This window comes from Vipera ursinii (genome assembly GCF_947247035.1).
Source record: "Vipera ursinii genome assembly, chromosome: 1".
Classification (NCBI taxonomy): Eukaryota; Metazoa; Chordata; class Lepidosauria; order Squamata; family Viperidae; genus Vipera; species Vipera ursinii.
This window is the reverse complement of record NC_139512.1, coordinates 206,797,457-206,812,994: the sequence shown is the minus strand read 5'-3', so window position 1 is coordinate 206,812,994 and position 15,538 is coordinate 206,797,457. Positions and strand designations below refer to the sequence as shown.

Genomic DNA, 15,538 nt, shown 5'->3' with positions numbered 1-15,538 from the left:
GGAGTGGTTGTTTATGTTAAAAGTGCTTTAACAGCGGACTTAATTGAAGCAGATAAGCATGGCAGATACGTTATGATAGAGTTGCTTTTAGTTGGATTATATGCTCCTAATCAACAACAAGCTGATTTTTTTAGTTTACTTCACACAAAGCTTACTCAGTTGGATTATAAATTGTTTATTTTTATGGGGGACTGGAATGGTGTTTTGGATGTACAGATGGACAAGGCTGGCTCTTTTAAGCGCGTTCCAAGTCATGCTAGACTGCCTAAATCCTTTTTTGAAATGAAGGATGATTTGGAACTGCGAGATATTTGGCGTGATATACATTTGCATGAAAAGGATTATACTTTTTTTTCTGACAGACATCAATCTTTTTCCAGGATCGATTTTATTTTGCTGACTAATGACTTTTTTTCTAGGATTAAGAAGGTGAAGATATGTGCAAGAACTATTTCTGATCACAGCCCAGTTTGGCTAGAGATTAATAAGGAGAATAGAGATAGGCGCTCGTGGCGCGTAAATGAGAATTTGTTTAGAAATCAGAGAAATGTGGAAGAATGTAAACAGCGGATGAAGGACTTTTTTGAAATTAATATGAATAAGGATACTTCTATGGACATGGTTTGGGATGCTAGCAAGGCCTATATGAGAGGGGTGTTGATATATATGAATAATAAACACAGACGTACTTTGGAAGCCAGGAGGAAAGAATTGGAGAATGAAATTAAGGAAAAAGAAAAGGCTTTGATTTTGAATCCAGCGGATGTGAAGATTAAGGAGGTTATTAAGCTATTAAGAGGACAATTTGATAAATTAATGGCTGACCAAGTGGCAACCAATCTGCGGTTTGCCAGGCACAACACCTTTTGCAATGCTAATAAGCCAGGTAGATGGCTAGCTTATAGACTGAGGAAAAAGCAAAGGGCTTCTAATATAGATAAAATTGAGCATAAGGGAAGGGTTGTGTTTCAACAGGATCTTATTAAGGAAGCTTTTGTGGATTTTTATTCTAAATTATATGCTAAGGAGAAGATTAATGAAAAAGATATTGATGTATATTTGGAGAATGCTAGCATCCCGGTCCTTACGCAAGTACAAAAAGACGGGATTAACCAATTGATAACAGAAGAAGAAATTCTTATAGCAATTAAGGAATTGAAGGTGGATAAAGCGCCAGGTACGGATGGTTTGACTGCGGCTTATTACAAAAATTTACAATTAGAGATGATAAAACCGTTAAAGGAACTGTTCCAGAAAATTCAGAAGGGGGGAAAGGTGCCTCCGTCTTGGAAAACTGCTTTTATTTCTTTGATTCCGAAGGAAGACCAAGATGCTACTCAAGTTAAAAATTACAGACCGATATCACTTTTAAATACAGACTATAAGATATTTGCTAAGGTGTTGGCTAATAGACTGATGAGGGTTCTGCAACAGGTGATTCATGGGGACCAAACGGGGTTTATTAGTGGTAGGCAAATGAAAAATAATGTGAGGCATATAGTTGATGTGTTAGAGTTTTTGGAGAGGAACAACCAGATCCCTGCGGCGCTAATCTTTTTAGATGCTGAAAAAGCTTTTGATCAATTGAATTGGCAATTTTTGATGAAAGTTCTAGATAAAATGAATTTTGGGGAAAATTTTTTGCAACCGATTAGGGCATTATATCAAAAACAAACTGCCTGAATTATAGTTAATAATAGCCTGACAGAAGCATGTAATATTGAGAAGGGCACAAGGCAAGGGTGTCCGTTATCGCCCTTGTTATTTGTGTTAACATTGGAGATATTATTGGTTAAAATACGGAATTCGGAAAAAATTAAGGGTATACAAATTAGAGATCAGGATTATAGATTGAGAGCGTTCGCAGATGACCTGGTTGTTACAGTGACCCAGCCGGAGAACTCTGTTGTGGACCTGATGGAGATAATAATGCAATATGGGAAGGTTTCTGGATTTAAAGTTAATATACAAAAAACTAAAATTCTGGCCAAAAATATGACAGCTTCGCAAAAGGCTCTCTTAGAAGGATTAACTGGATTCGAGATTGTTAAAAGGGTCAAATATTTGGGGGTGCTTCTGTCGCCCTCTAATACAAAGTTATATAAAAACAACTATGAAAAATTATGGGGGAAAATTCAAAAAGAAATGGAGAGTTGGGAAAAATTGCAACTGTCTTTGTTGGGGCGAATCGCAGCAGTGAAAATGAATGTCCTGCCTAAATTTTTATTTCAAATGATACCAATTCTTAAGAAAGATTCTAATTTGGAGGAATGGCAGCGAGGTATCAATAAATTTGTGTGGGCAGGGAAAAAGCCACGAGTTAAACTTAAGATTATGCAGGATACTCGTGAGAGAGGTGGGCTTAAAATGCCCAATCTTAAACTATATTATGAAGCTGCTGCATTAGTAGGAATAAGTGATTGGATTAATTTGACACAAGAGAGATTATTAAATCTTGAGGGCCATGATTTGTTGTTTGGCTGGCATGCATATTTGTTGTATGATAAGAAGGTAGACAATGTGTTTAGAGTGCATATTTTAAGACAGGCATTGCTGAGAGTTTGGAAGAAGTACAGACATAAGTTAGATTGCAAGATACCATTGTGGGCAATCCCAAAACACGCAATAGAAAATATAAATGTTGGTTTTAAACATGATGTGACTACGTATAAGGAGATTTTAAGTTTGGAAAGAAATGTCTGGTGTCTGAAACCATACAGCCTCTTGCGAGATGAGAAGATTGTCCAAACTTGGTTTCAATATATTCAGCTACGGGCCAGGTGGAAAGAAGATCAGAAAACTGGTTTTACAATGACTGATGAAAATCTGATAAAGCAAATCAGAAATCAGGGTCCAGCACATATTAAACGGATATATCTTGCTTTGATAGAAATTGACTCAGAAACAGAACTTGTTAAAGATTGTATGATTAAATGGGCCCAAAACATCCAAGAAGTTATTACAATGGACACGTGGGAAAGGATTTGGGTGAGGAACGTAAAATTCACACAAGCTCAAAATTTAAGAGAGAACTTTTATAAAATGTTTTACAGATGGCATTTAGATCCTAAAAAGCTTGCAAGTATGTATCCGAACTATCAGCCTAAATGCTGGAGGTGTGGTGAAGAAGATGCAACATATTTTCATATATGGTGGACTTGTAAAAAGGTTAAGGCTTTTTGGATAAAAATTTGGTGGAATATGCAGAAGATTTTTAAGCAAAGGATAAAGTTTTGTCCGCAACTTTTTTTGTTGGGAATAATTACAGATGTTACAGTTGTGGACACTAAGTTGATGCTGAATTTAATTACGGCAGCAAGACTCTTAATAGGTCAGTATTGGAAGAAGGAGGAACTGCCGACTATAGAAGAATGGACCTTAAAGGTTTCTGACCTGGCAGAGATGGCAAAGATATCGGCTTATTTGAAAGATCACTCGCAAGAACGTTATATTATGGAGTGGAGAAAATGGATCGAGTATATCCAGAATAAATATGGGACTAAAAAGTTTCATGTAGCATTTGAATAAGTCTTCCTTTCTTTTCTCTTTTTTTATATATTTTATATTAATAGTGTTTGTAGTTATCCTATATGAGCTAGAGAGAGAGAGATTTTAGAGTTTATGGTTGTTAGCATATGGATGTTTATGATTGTTTTTTTGTTTTTTATACCTTGTACTTAGCTCTGGGAAGTCGGGGGGGGGGAGGGGAGGGGGAGAGGGGGAGGGAGGGAGGGATAGGGGAGGGGGAGGGGGGATTGTTAAATAAAATGTATGATAAAACTTTTCAATAAAAAAATCTTTAATCTCATGATGGGCTGATATAATGCTATTTTTTCAAAGCTATCATATTTCATAGGATTATTATACATTTTCTTTTGGTTGGGAATTATTTACCACCCTGTGTTCAAAAGCTTTACAAGAGGAACAAGAAGCAAACACTGTAGCTGCTGTTCTATCATAGCCCAATGGAAAAGGCTACCCATTAATATTTGTAGAATAAAGTTATGCCAAATGTTTCCTGCCAACAGACCCTAAAAAGGTATGGATTTTATCTCTCGACTTTGTAATCAGGCAATATTCACTGAGGGAACATAAAACTTCAGCTGGAACCCTCATTTGAAAGCTAGCCATAGCTACAGCCATTTTGCTTATGTATGCAATAAGTGAAAAGGCCTTTGCAAACAAATTCACCCAGATTTGTGTATTGGATCTTAGTAGGCCCTTCCAAACAAAACATTCAGCACAGATGATGCCAGGACCATACTATGGTAACATATTCCTTAGATGGCACCTCCACACACATTCAGAGTTTGGGAAACAAATAATGTGTTCCAATCTCAACACACCTGGAAAGAACCAGACTAAGTTGCTGTGATAGCAAAGCTTACTTAGGCTTATAGAAATGTAACTTAGGTCACAATGCTATATTACTTACATGGAAATAAATTCCACCTGTCTGCCTAGAACAGCGGTAGGCAACCTTGGCTCTTTTATGACTCGTGGACTTCAACTCCCAGAATTCATGAGCCAGCCAAGGTTGCCTACCCCTGGCCTAGAACCTTCCTCTAGGCCAGGGGTAGGCAACCTCGGCTCTTTTATGACTCGTGGACTTCAACTCACAGAATTCCTGAGTCAGCATAGCTGACTCAGGAATTCTGGGAGTTGAAGTCCACGAGTCATAAAAGAGCCAAGGTTGCCTACCCCTGGCCTAGAACCTTCCTCTAGTCTAGGCCACCCAGGGATAGGGCCTTCTCAGTGGGAGCGCCTGCCCTCTGGAACCAGCTGCCGGTGGGGCTGAGGACTGCTCCCGACCTCCGATCATTCCGCCGGGGCCTGAAGACCTGGCTCTTTGAGCTCTCGGGCCCAGGCTGAAGAGACATTCATTTTAATTGGGGTTTTTAATAGTACAGGGTTGATTTAATATTTTTTAAATTGGGTTTTAACTTTTGTATGGTTGATTTTTAACTCCCTGCAAACCGCCCTGAGTCCTCAGGGAAAGGGCGGTATATAAATGCAATAAAATAAAATAAATAAATAAATAAATAGGCCAAAGGTTGGAACCTCGCTCACATTCTGACATCTGTGAGGCCACCTGGTTTGGCTTCTCAGAGTACATTACATCATGCTCTATAGAGACCTAACTAAGACTGTTTTCTTTCTTTGTGTACAATCTCATCTGGCAACAGGAATCCCAATCCATCCTCATCCATTGGCCAGATAAGGAATTATTGCTCCGGTTCCTGCTTTGTCTTCTCTCCCCATTTTTTTCATATTGTTTTTAGATGATGAATCTCCATGCAGGACTTCAGGCTTTCCAAGTGCTTTATGTATTGCAACCTCAGTATATCCTTAAGACACTGGTCTGTAAAGTTCTCCTGAAACTGAACTGCACGTCTGTACAGCATATATATTCGCACTGTGCATGTCTTTATACAGACATAAATGAAATCCCATCTTTTTTCCTCTTCTATGATGTCTTGCAAGGTAAAAGTTGAGAAACCATAGGCTCAGTAAGCATGATGGCTGTGATCCTGCAAAGCACCTACTTGGCACTTAAACAGTGGCAAAGTATCACAGGAAGAGCATAACAAAATGAAGGTTAGACGAAGAGTCACTAACACTGAAAAACTACTGGACCCTGAAACGAAATGTACTGTATACACTACAGCAAGTGCTGCTTCTATGTCTCGGTCCATATACAGTTTCCACGAATATAATGATTCTCTGTGTGTGGTTCGTATGGGATGCTTTTCTCTCTCTCTCTCTCTGCCTTTCCTCTTCATTATAAAAGAGTGTCTAATGGAAATTCCTGCCAACAGAACAGACAGCGTTGTTCTCTCACGCCTCTGCCAACTGGCGACTCCTTTGAAGCCCTATAAGGTTGGAGAGCTTTTCACAGTTGTCAAGTTTTATGGATTCGGCTTTCTGTTTCAGTCGCTCATCTCGGTAGAGCTTGGCCAAATTAGATAACTCTGATTCTGAAAGATGAATTATATACTTCAGTGATGCTTTGCGGGGAAAAAAATATTTAATAATGTTTTATATTAATTTCAGAGTTGGCTTGGTCAAAATGAAAAGCTACTTATACACAGAAAGTTAGGCATGAATATAATTCTTAGATACAACTGGCAGAAGAGCATCCGTGGGTGCTGTAAAACCGAGTGATTAGAGGAATCGTTTGATACAGCTGAGGTATCAGAACCATACACAACTATATTTAAACAAATCCTTAACATCCAACACATAGATTTCATGTTGTCAGTAGGCAACAGCAGAGTGAACTATCTGTATTTTTGTTATATATATCACTTCTAAACAACAGTTTTCTTGGCAGCTGAGCTTGTTATATCTGATTCTTGGTGAGGTTTTTTTAACCTAAATTTGGAAACAATGCAAAGAACAAAAACTTACTTTGTTGTTTTTCTTTCCTACAACTAGTTTGGACATAATCAATATAATCTTTCTCAATATGTTTCTCAAGTTCTTCAAGTTCTTCTCCATGATAATTATTTTCAAAGTTTTTATCCACATAATAAGGCACCTGCAGATTTTGTGTTTCTCTAATAACAGTGTGCCCTAGAGACCTGTGGTATGAAATAAGAAGGAAATAGATTAATACCTTCTTTACAAACCATAAATATTATTTTTTTCCAATTAATATTTCTGTTTAACATTTCCTGCTCTCTGAAAGCAATCCAGGGAATCGTTGACATGCCCTAGTAGAGGCAAAGGGTGGCTGATTATGACCAGGCCCAATATCCTGTCTTCCAAGCAGTGCCACCTATAAAACATCTTTTTTCTGGTTTATTTTAAAACAGCTGTGTCCTGTAAAGTGATCAGGAATGATACATCAAGCATTAAATAGCCAGAAAGAAAAATAATCAACTCCTTAAAACAAACTGTTTTATCTCAAAACATTTTTTGGACCAGAGGAAGCTACTGTACTGTATTTACATAAAGCAACTTGAAGATAAAGCAGGAGTGGTTGACCTGCAGCTGCATCACCTCAGTGAACGGGGGAAGCTTTGACTCTGTTATCACAATAAAATGTATTTCTTTGTTTTAATCCATTTATATAATCCTATAAAGGTCAGACTCTTCCCCATATATCATAACCTACACATAAAGGCTTTTGAATACTATCCAAAAGAATTACAGGTTTTTGATTTTTTTTCAGTAGTTAACTATCATGAGTTTTTGTTTTACTTCATCTCTCATTTCTGAAAGGCTCAGGACCACAATCTAGAGCAGACATGTCAAACACAAGGCCCGGGGGCCGGATCAGACCTGCGAAGTGGTTTCATGCAGCCCCCGAAGCCATCCTGGAAACAGTGAGGGAACGGCCTCCCCAGTGGGGGAGGGAACGGCCCCACTGGCCCTGGCCCAGAGACCCTCCTCCTGCCAGAGACCCTCAGATCTGTCCCACTCCCGCCCAGGCCCCCATAGGCACCCTTGATGCGAACGATGTAGAGCTGGCCACGCCCACCCAGTAGGCCATACGCACATTAACCACACCCACCCAGTAGGCCATGCCCACCCAGGCCACACCCACCCAGCCCCCTGAGGGCAACCGCAATGCTGATGCGGCCCTCAGTGAAATTGAGTTTGACACCCCTGATCTAGAGCAAGGGCATAAAAACTCGATCACGTCACGTGACATATCATGATGTATTGTAACTTTTTTGCCTTTGCGGAACCGGGATGGGTGTGGCCTGCACGTGATGCATCCGGCCCACGGGCCGTCAGTTTGACACCCCTGATGTAGAACATGAAAACTAATTGTGAGAAGATGCAACATTATGCTTTTGGAAGAGTACTAATGTAATTTAGCATGATAAACCTCTTTGATATCGATTTTATTTGTAATATCTTTAAAAATAATCTATACTGGCTTCATGCCCAGTACAGAATGGCATACAATACTTTTAAATCCTACCATCATAAAACTTACTAAAAAAATGGGGAAAGGGATTCTACAGTATTGGGGCAACTACTTAGAAGATTCTAAAACTTGTTACCATTAATTCTGCCTCTGTTTTAAACAAGACACAGGTAGTCCTTGACATATGACCAGTTGCTTAGTGACTGTCTGAAGTTGTGACAGACCTCCCTAGGACTATTTACAACCTGGATTCAGAATTCTAACGGCCACCTTGTCCTCCCCTCCCCTCCCCCACAGTCATGTAATTGTATTTTGGGCACTCAGTAATTGGCCCACAGTTAAAACTGTCTGCATCATCCTGCAGTTACATGATTACAATTTACAACTCTTTTGGGGCCAAAACCCGGTATTTGCTTCCAGTTTCTGGCAAAAATAAGAAATAATACTATTACAGACAATGGATTTGCTTAATGAGCACTGCATTCAATGACTGCTGTAAAAAAGGTCGTAAAATTGGCACAGTCATGTGGTGATCCATCTAACAACTGGCATGATTTACAACTGTAATTCAAGGGTGAATTAGAGTTGTAAGTTGAGGACTATCTCTACAGGGAAGGAAGACTGCAGGACCACATGGAAGGAAGCATTTCTACAGGTTTTCTGGACCAGTATCATTTACATATGTTAATATTATAGAATAGTAAATATCCAGCCTCTATTTAGTGCTCTTTTTATCTGCTTTAAATGTAGCTTATAGTAGCTAACCATATTTTACATGCAATAAACCAACCTTCCACAAAGCAGGGTCCTTGCGATATATCAAGATTACAACTCCCAAAATTCCTAGGTTGGCATATTATGGCAATGGCATATAATCTTGCTTTTACTCTTTTTTTAACATTCTACTTAAAGTGGCTACTTATAAAGTAAGACCGGCATTTTTCCCGATTAGTTTTTATTTAAAATTAGCAGGCACAAAACCCAGAGGAGATGGTTTAATTATTTCCTATCCATTCTTTGGCATCAAAATGTTTAATATGAAAATGGATTTCTATGAAGAGCCTTGGTGGAGCAGTGGGCTAATGCCTCCTTAAGTACCACCAGCTGCCTGCAATTAGTGCAGGTTCGAGTCCCACCAGGCTCAAGGTTGACTCAGCCTTCCATCCTTCCGAGGTAGGTAAAATGAGGACCCAGATTGTTGGGGGCAATAAGCTGACTTTGTAATAATGCCGCTTGGGGTGTGTGTGAAAGCCCTAATAAGCAGGCATATACATAGAATGAAGGCTACTGCTAAGCTTGTAAGCCGCCCTGAGTCTTCGGAAAAGGGCGGGATATAAATGGAATTAAAATAAATAAATAAAAATTGTGGATCTTAATGCAATGTATTCAGATAATGCTCACATTTTAATGAAAACAATATTGCTTTCTATAGAGCAATAAGTCAAAGTAGTTTATAGGTTTAATGTCCCATCCTTCAAATAATTTGCAGCACAGAAGTTAAGTTCTCTCTTCAAAAAAGTTTTTGGCTTGGAATGTATAGCTACGGGTATGCCTTTTCCAAGATAAAAAGCTTTTCAAATTAACTATTTATATATAACAAAGTAGAGGCCTCTTTGAGCACCGATTAAACCTGTTGTTGGAAAGTTAGTGTCAAGAAGTAACCTCTATTATCCCAACAACACAAAGAAACTGATCTAGACTTACGATTTAAAGAAGAGGCTGTAGGGTGGATTAGTAGCCATTAGCTGAGTTACTATTGATACAGCTATTATAATAAAGACTGGTAGTAACTGGATAAATGCTGAGTATGTATTCTGAAAATGAAAACACTACGGTTAGTAAAGCAAATAAGAAATATATGGCAAAAATGGAAACCACAATGGTAACTCAATCATCCCAGATAGGGAGTTATATTTTAATTTTGAACAAAAGTCAGTACTGGCAAAAATGTAATAAAAAATTAATAAATAAATCTAATGCCAAAATCTCTCATAGTTTCTTACTTTGGAAGGCTTGTTTTGTTTATGGATGCAAGTTAATTTGCTGAGATCAGTCTTGATTCTAGGTTTTTGACAATGATAAATACCGGTAGATGAAATATTATCTATAGAGTCATTAAGAGTTGGACAGTGTATAAGTTTTATTGTGGCTGGTTGTACAGTCAGCCAGATGTTTAGATTAGATTTGGCATTTTTGTCCAACTATGGAGTCATTCCCAAAAACCTGGGATAGGCAGATATTGTTATTTAATAATATTAAATGTATCATTGCAGGATGCAAAGTGTTCCAAGTAAAGCTGCCTTTTGCAACTGACTGATGGTGAGCCTTCGTCCCTTCTCCACCTACCTGTGGTCTAATTTCTTCCTCCTCTTCATCCTGGGTCCATGTCCTCTCATGTCTGTTCCGCTGTGGATAACATGGGGGGTCCATTGAAGAATTGGAAAACATATGTATATTTCCTGTTGAGATAGCAGTAGAACGAAGGTGCAGTTTTTATCCTGTACGATGTTTAGCTTGTGTCATAAGAAACTAAGATTTCAATTCATTTTTAAAAAGCTAATTTCAAACATGGCTTGTTTTTTTTATAAATGCAAGAGCTCTTTCGGTTCATTAAAAAGAAGACACTTCCTCTGCTGTTCTCATTGCCCTGAGTGGATTTTCAAGAAGCTGCATGTTTTAGTAGTGGGAACATCTAATGAGCAGAATTCTACATGTGGAACTTGGGATTAAACATGCATCTGTAGTACTTGCCTTACTAAGCAAAAAAAAAAAGGAATACAGTGCTATTGTAGAAATGCATGATTTTTGCTGTTTCTGGTGATATCACAAAGGGTCGAGATTATCACAACTGATGTAATAGCATCTGCATAATGCCAAAATTGAAAGAGTAAACCGGTAAAAGTAAAGCGGTAACGGCCATATTGTTTTATAGGTCTCCTACGCTGTTTGATCTTGTCATAAACTAGATTTCTCACAGCTACAGTATGAGTCTGTTTAATAGCTTTCATATAAAGCAGAACAGCGTTCTCAAACATATGTAAGCCATCCGGAGTAATTGACTAAGATGGGTGCCATAGAAATTTAACAAACAAACGAACAAATATATGCCTGCAAATATATTGATTACATTCCACAATTCTTTAATACCAGTTGGGAAAAATGAGAATTTTAACTGTAAACCCAATACAGCACTATTAAGAATAGGAACAGCCTATTGCCAACTGAGAAAAGCTATTTTATGAATGGTCTAGTAGTTGAAATAGCATCATATCCTATTGAGTGGCCATATATGCAGCACTTTTAAAGAAAATGTAGCTAACTAGTTTCTGAAGTTCTTTGGAAACTTCAGATAGTCATCAAAACAGTATCTGTAGCTTCATTAGCAATTAAAGGCCACATGAAGCAAGGGCTTTTGCAGATGTCTGAACAGCAGCTTTCGTTGTACCTTAAAGCACAGCTTAAAAAAAAAGATACCTGTTGGGAAATTCCCTCCAAAAAACATATTAAATATTTCTTCCGGTGTTATATCCGCTTCAAATTCTCTGTAATAGTTATAGCGGTTGGGCACATTGGTATAAAAAGTATCTTCCTTATCTCCAAACTGATCATACTGTGATCTCTTTTCAGGGTTGCTCAAAACTGCAAAAGCTGTGCCTATTGCTGAAGAGTGGAAAAGAAAATAAAGAAAACCAATGAAAAAAGAAACGAAGTCTGATGAAATACATAACCATACTATAGAAGTAATTCCAACCAAACAACCTTTTTGTTCCATATCCAGCAGAAATGTCTAATATGTGTATTCTATTATTTGAATATTGGGAAACTGTAATGGTAGAAAAAATAACCTGGAAGAACAGGAGGAATATAACCAACTCAGTGATTAGATAAAAGAAATCTGAGTCGTGAGCAGAAATGTAATTTGAGAAAGTGTCTCAGATATGACCCTCTCTAGTTCTCATGAAGATTGTATCCTAGCATGACATAACTCCTCTATAGGCTAGGCCTACTGATATTAACATCCAAGTATTATTTCCAGTCTGATGCTAGAAAATAGAAAATTAACTCTTTCTGAAGGAAAAATGGTTTTCAGCAGAATACCGAACAAACACAATTGGGAATAGACCAGAGGCTTTACAAGCCAATTACGGTACATTAAAAAATTATATCACCTCCCATACTGGAATAACTTTCAAATGAGACAGATTGCATTCATTTCACATCCTTCCTGCTGGTAATTATTATTGTACTTGATGCACATTTTCCTTGCAATGAGATCCCAATAGTGCTTGCCTTACTGTTCTCTTAATTACGCATGGTCTGCCATCACATAGTCACCTTTTGTATTCAATGGCAACACAAATATGGAATTTCAAATCATATGATCTAGATTATAATTCAGACTGACAAGTTACATGAATCACTGATGTCGAATATTTACAAAGAAGCGAATGTGAGGAATATGCAGATAACAACTATTTCCTAAGAGTTGACAATGTTAGAATCTTTCTTAGTGTTTCACTTAGAATTATGCAATACTACAACTGTATGTAGGAACATATTCTAAAAATCTCTTCCTGTTCGCCAACATAGCGTTCATTGTAAGATCTTCAGAGTTTGCTGTGGTTCCTTTCAAGCTGTTTCACCTACCTTTGAATGCATCCGTTGCTCCTGGAGCACAATTCTTGTCAGGATGAAATTTAAGGGCAAGTTTTCGGTAAGCTTTCTTTAGCTCTTCATCTTTTGCATCTCTTCCTACGCCTAGAATTTCATAGTAATTCTTACTCTCCTTTATTCTACAAAATAAGCACAATTCTTTATTTTTTTTTACTTTTCCCCAAATACAGCTTACAAATTCTTATTAATACTGAAGCATACCTTCCAACCTAATAAGGTGCTTTTCTAATTTTGTTACACACTGCAGATCTGCTTCACTGATAGAAAGGTTTTCAGCTGCTCGTGGGCATCAAGTGCAGTCCAAGTTAAAGTTATATCTCGAGCATTTAAAACGTGAGCACCCATAGAGAGAAAGGAGGTGGGGTTTCACAAGACAAAACCTGTATTGCATTTTTGTGGTGCCAGTTCCAGTGCTTTTTGACATGCATTGTCACAAATGTAAGGGGCGGAGATTGGGTCACAAGACTGCTTTTATAATTGATGTACAGATGCCTCAGTGAGAACCCTTTGTCTTATGCTTCCTAGATCATCTATCAACTTTTGCTAACCAAGATCTATTTCTATAGTCAAGCAATACACTAAGCCAATTGTAATCTCATGTTCAGAACTGGGCAACTACTATTCTTCTGAGACTATGTAGTATTGTATGCTATCCCATGTTATTCAAAACTGGCATAACTGCTGTACAATACAGTATATAAGATATGGATGACTCCATACCAAATGAAACAGAAGAGTTAATTTCTTTGTTAAGCCATTATCTGGAGTCAATAATGCAATGGAATTGGTTTAACTTAAATTTTGTGTGTACAAGCTAACATGCTCAGAGTGAACAGAACTTCCCAAATCAGGAGCTCTCCAAATATCTTGCTCCACAATTTTCATAATTCCTAGATTTAATTAAACAATTCCCAGATAATAAGATACACAGCTCAAGCTGTTTGGTGGGCACCAGATTGGAGAATATAGAGATTAGTTTTATAAATTTATTAATTAAACAGTCTGCAGGCCTAACAAGTATGAATATACTCTAGTTAGGCAAGTTCCTATTTACCTTTGAACTCCAAGTAACTGTTCCTTGGTGTAGGTCATGCTGCCTTCCCCAAATGTTGACTGGCTTCTTCCATTATCACACATACGTTCCTTTTTCATTCTCATACAGTCACTACAGCCACAGCAATCAAAATTGTTTCTTAGTTCCTCCAATGGACATGGATTTCTTCTCAGCTCATCAATTAATGCTGAAACAATGACAGCCTTCCTATGTATGTATATTTGCCAAAGTGGATCACAAATGACATACTTTAAAATGTCCCTGCACAGCGATATATATTTTCTATTTTATTGTGAGCCATTAACTTACCACATACAGAAATGGATAAGAAAACCGGAAGTCCCCTAAAATCATGATACACCCATCTCTCCATATCTTCTTTTGCTTAAATTCTAAAAATTGGTGATAATTATTTTTTCTTTTTTTCAAGAAAGTTTACTACAAAGAATATTTAAAAAATACATTTTGAAAAGATAATATGAAAGGATGGCAATTCAGCAGTTCCCAAGGAACCATCACATAAGATTTGGATCTTTGGAACAAGTTCACACGTCTGTCAGTGTGTGAATTTTGTTGGAAACCTAAGTTCTTCTTATGGTACAGAAGGACAACTGAAAGTAAATTTCAATTCATTTCTAATATATGGTCCAACAGCAATGCATGCCAACCAAAGATTTTAATTAGTAACGTGGATTAAAAAATACAATTTTATTTTTATGCTCTATTTCTAGTCACCCTATATGTTCAGCCAGTGTACTATATTATGTGAAAGTTTTTCCTTAAAGTTTTATGTAGTTGCATGAACTGCAACTTCTTGGGTATATGCTCTTGGCCCAAATTCACAGTAGGTAAAATCCTCCCAAAGTTCAAAACGTCATTTCCTTTTCTTTCCTTCCGTCACTGTTTTGCATTTTACAAATCTTTCCTTGGTTCCCCAGAACTAAAGGCAACTTTCATTCTCAAATCTCATCCAAGCAACACTTCCCGTTTTTACCCAGCTGCATTATTTCGCTCCTCTCAAATCTTCCGTCATCCGACACACACCTATCAACATGCAGCTAGCTATATTTATCTGCTGCAAGAAAAATGCACTTCAAAGGCGATTTATCTTTAAAGAGCAGCACAAAATTGACGCAATCCACATGCATGAACGATTGTCCTTCATTGGTAAATAAACACACCCACACCTATATCTGAACTAAGAAAAACTGCAAAGACCACGCAGACCAGAGGAAGACATTTATAGCTTTTTACGCAAACTCACAAACTTTGCAAATTCAGTATTTTTTTATACAATTTATCTGTCAAGAGAATCATTGCATTCCTAAAGCACTATCAATTCCATTTTCCCCACTTGCATTTCTCGTCTGAAAAGTGTCCTCCTCCTATCCCTCTGATTGAAAGCCGGAGCCATAGTAGGTCGGTCAGTCTGTGATGTATGACAAGGCTCTCTTCTCTGATAACCTGAGCTCTTGGATCACCAACCCTCCTCTAAGAAGATTTAAATCCCCAATCCGGCTGTTTCTCCCAGCTCTGGCCGCGTCATAGGCGCGGAGGGTTACCGGTACCTTCGGCCCAGCGATCCCCGGGGCTCAGTCCTGCCATTTTCCATCTGGCTAGTAAGGATCCAGCAAGCAGCCGGGAGGGTCACGAGAATGCGAGCCCAGTGCAGGCCGGGTAATGTAGTCCTCCCGTGTTCGGCAGCTGCCCCGCCCCTCCCAGGTGTGCAAAAGCCTCGCGAACTCCAGGCGGCTCGCGCGCTCCGTGTGTAGCTTGCAAAAAGCGCGTCTCTTCAGACAATGAGCGTGATTTTTTTTTTCCCCCACTCCGGAGTTTCTAAATCGAACCATGCGACGCTTTTAACCATTGAGATAGAGAGCTAGAGCGGCACCCCTTTTGACGCCCATAGAGAAGAATCGTGAAGAATG

At 38.2% G+C, this 15,538-nt stretch overlaps 1 protein-coding gene across 4 annotated transcripts; it reads right to left on the bottom strand.

The window, feature by feature from the left end:
• Positions 1–3,798: 3,798 nt before the first annotated feature.
• On the bottom strand, positions 3,799–15,240 carry DNAJC18 (DnaJ heat shock protein family (Hsp40) member C18). 4 transcript variants are annotated; one of them, XR_014493654.1, is made up of 9 exons: positions 15,179–15,240; positions 13,611–13,797; positions 12,530–12,675; positions 11,357–11,542; positions 10,229–10,341; positions 9,587–9,696; positions 6,412–6,584; positions 5,062–5,978; positions 3,799–4,480 (listed from the first exon to the last, which is right to left on the bottom strand). XR_014493654.1 is itself a non-coding variant. In XM_083372516.1 (8 exons), exons 1-8 carry the CDS (start codon positions 15,213–15,215, stop codon positions 5,839–5,841), a joined length of 1,092 nt encoding a protein of 363 aa, XP_083228642.1. In that variant the 5' UTR covers positions 15,216–15,240; the 3' UTR covers positions 5,055–5,838. The 4 variants fall into 4 exon arrangements, 3 of the variants coding, with proteins under 3 accessions (XP_083228642.1, XP_083228643.1, XP_083228644.1); XM_083372516.1 differs by lacking the exon at positions 3,799–4,480 and having other exon boundaries at positions 5,055–5,978; XM_083372517.1 differs by lacking the exon at positions 3,799–4,480 and having other exon boundaries at positions 5,055–5,978; positions 14,965–15,221.
• Between the last annotated feature and the right edge of the window lie 298 nt (positions 15,241–15,538).

Coding starts and splice junctions, on each gene's coding strand:
- DNAJC18 (XM_083372516.1), bottom strand. CDS start 15,215: ATGGCAGGACTGAGCCCCGGGGATCGCTGGGCCGAAG. Junction 12,676..13,610: donor CAGTTACTTGGAGTTCAAAG/GTAAATAGGAAC, acceptor CTTATTTTGTAG/AATAAAGGAGAGTAAGAATT. Junction 6,585..9,586: donor TACAGCCTCTTCTTTAAATC/GTAAGTCTAGAT, acceptor TTCATACCACAG/GTCTCTAGGGCACACTGTTA.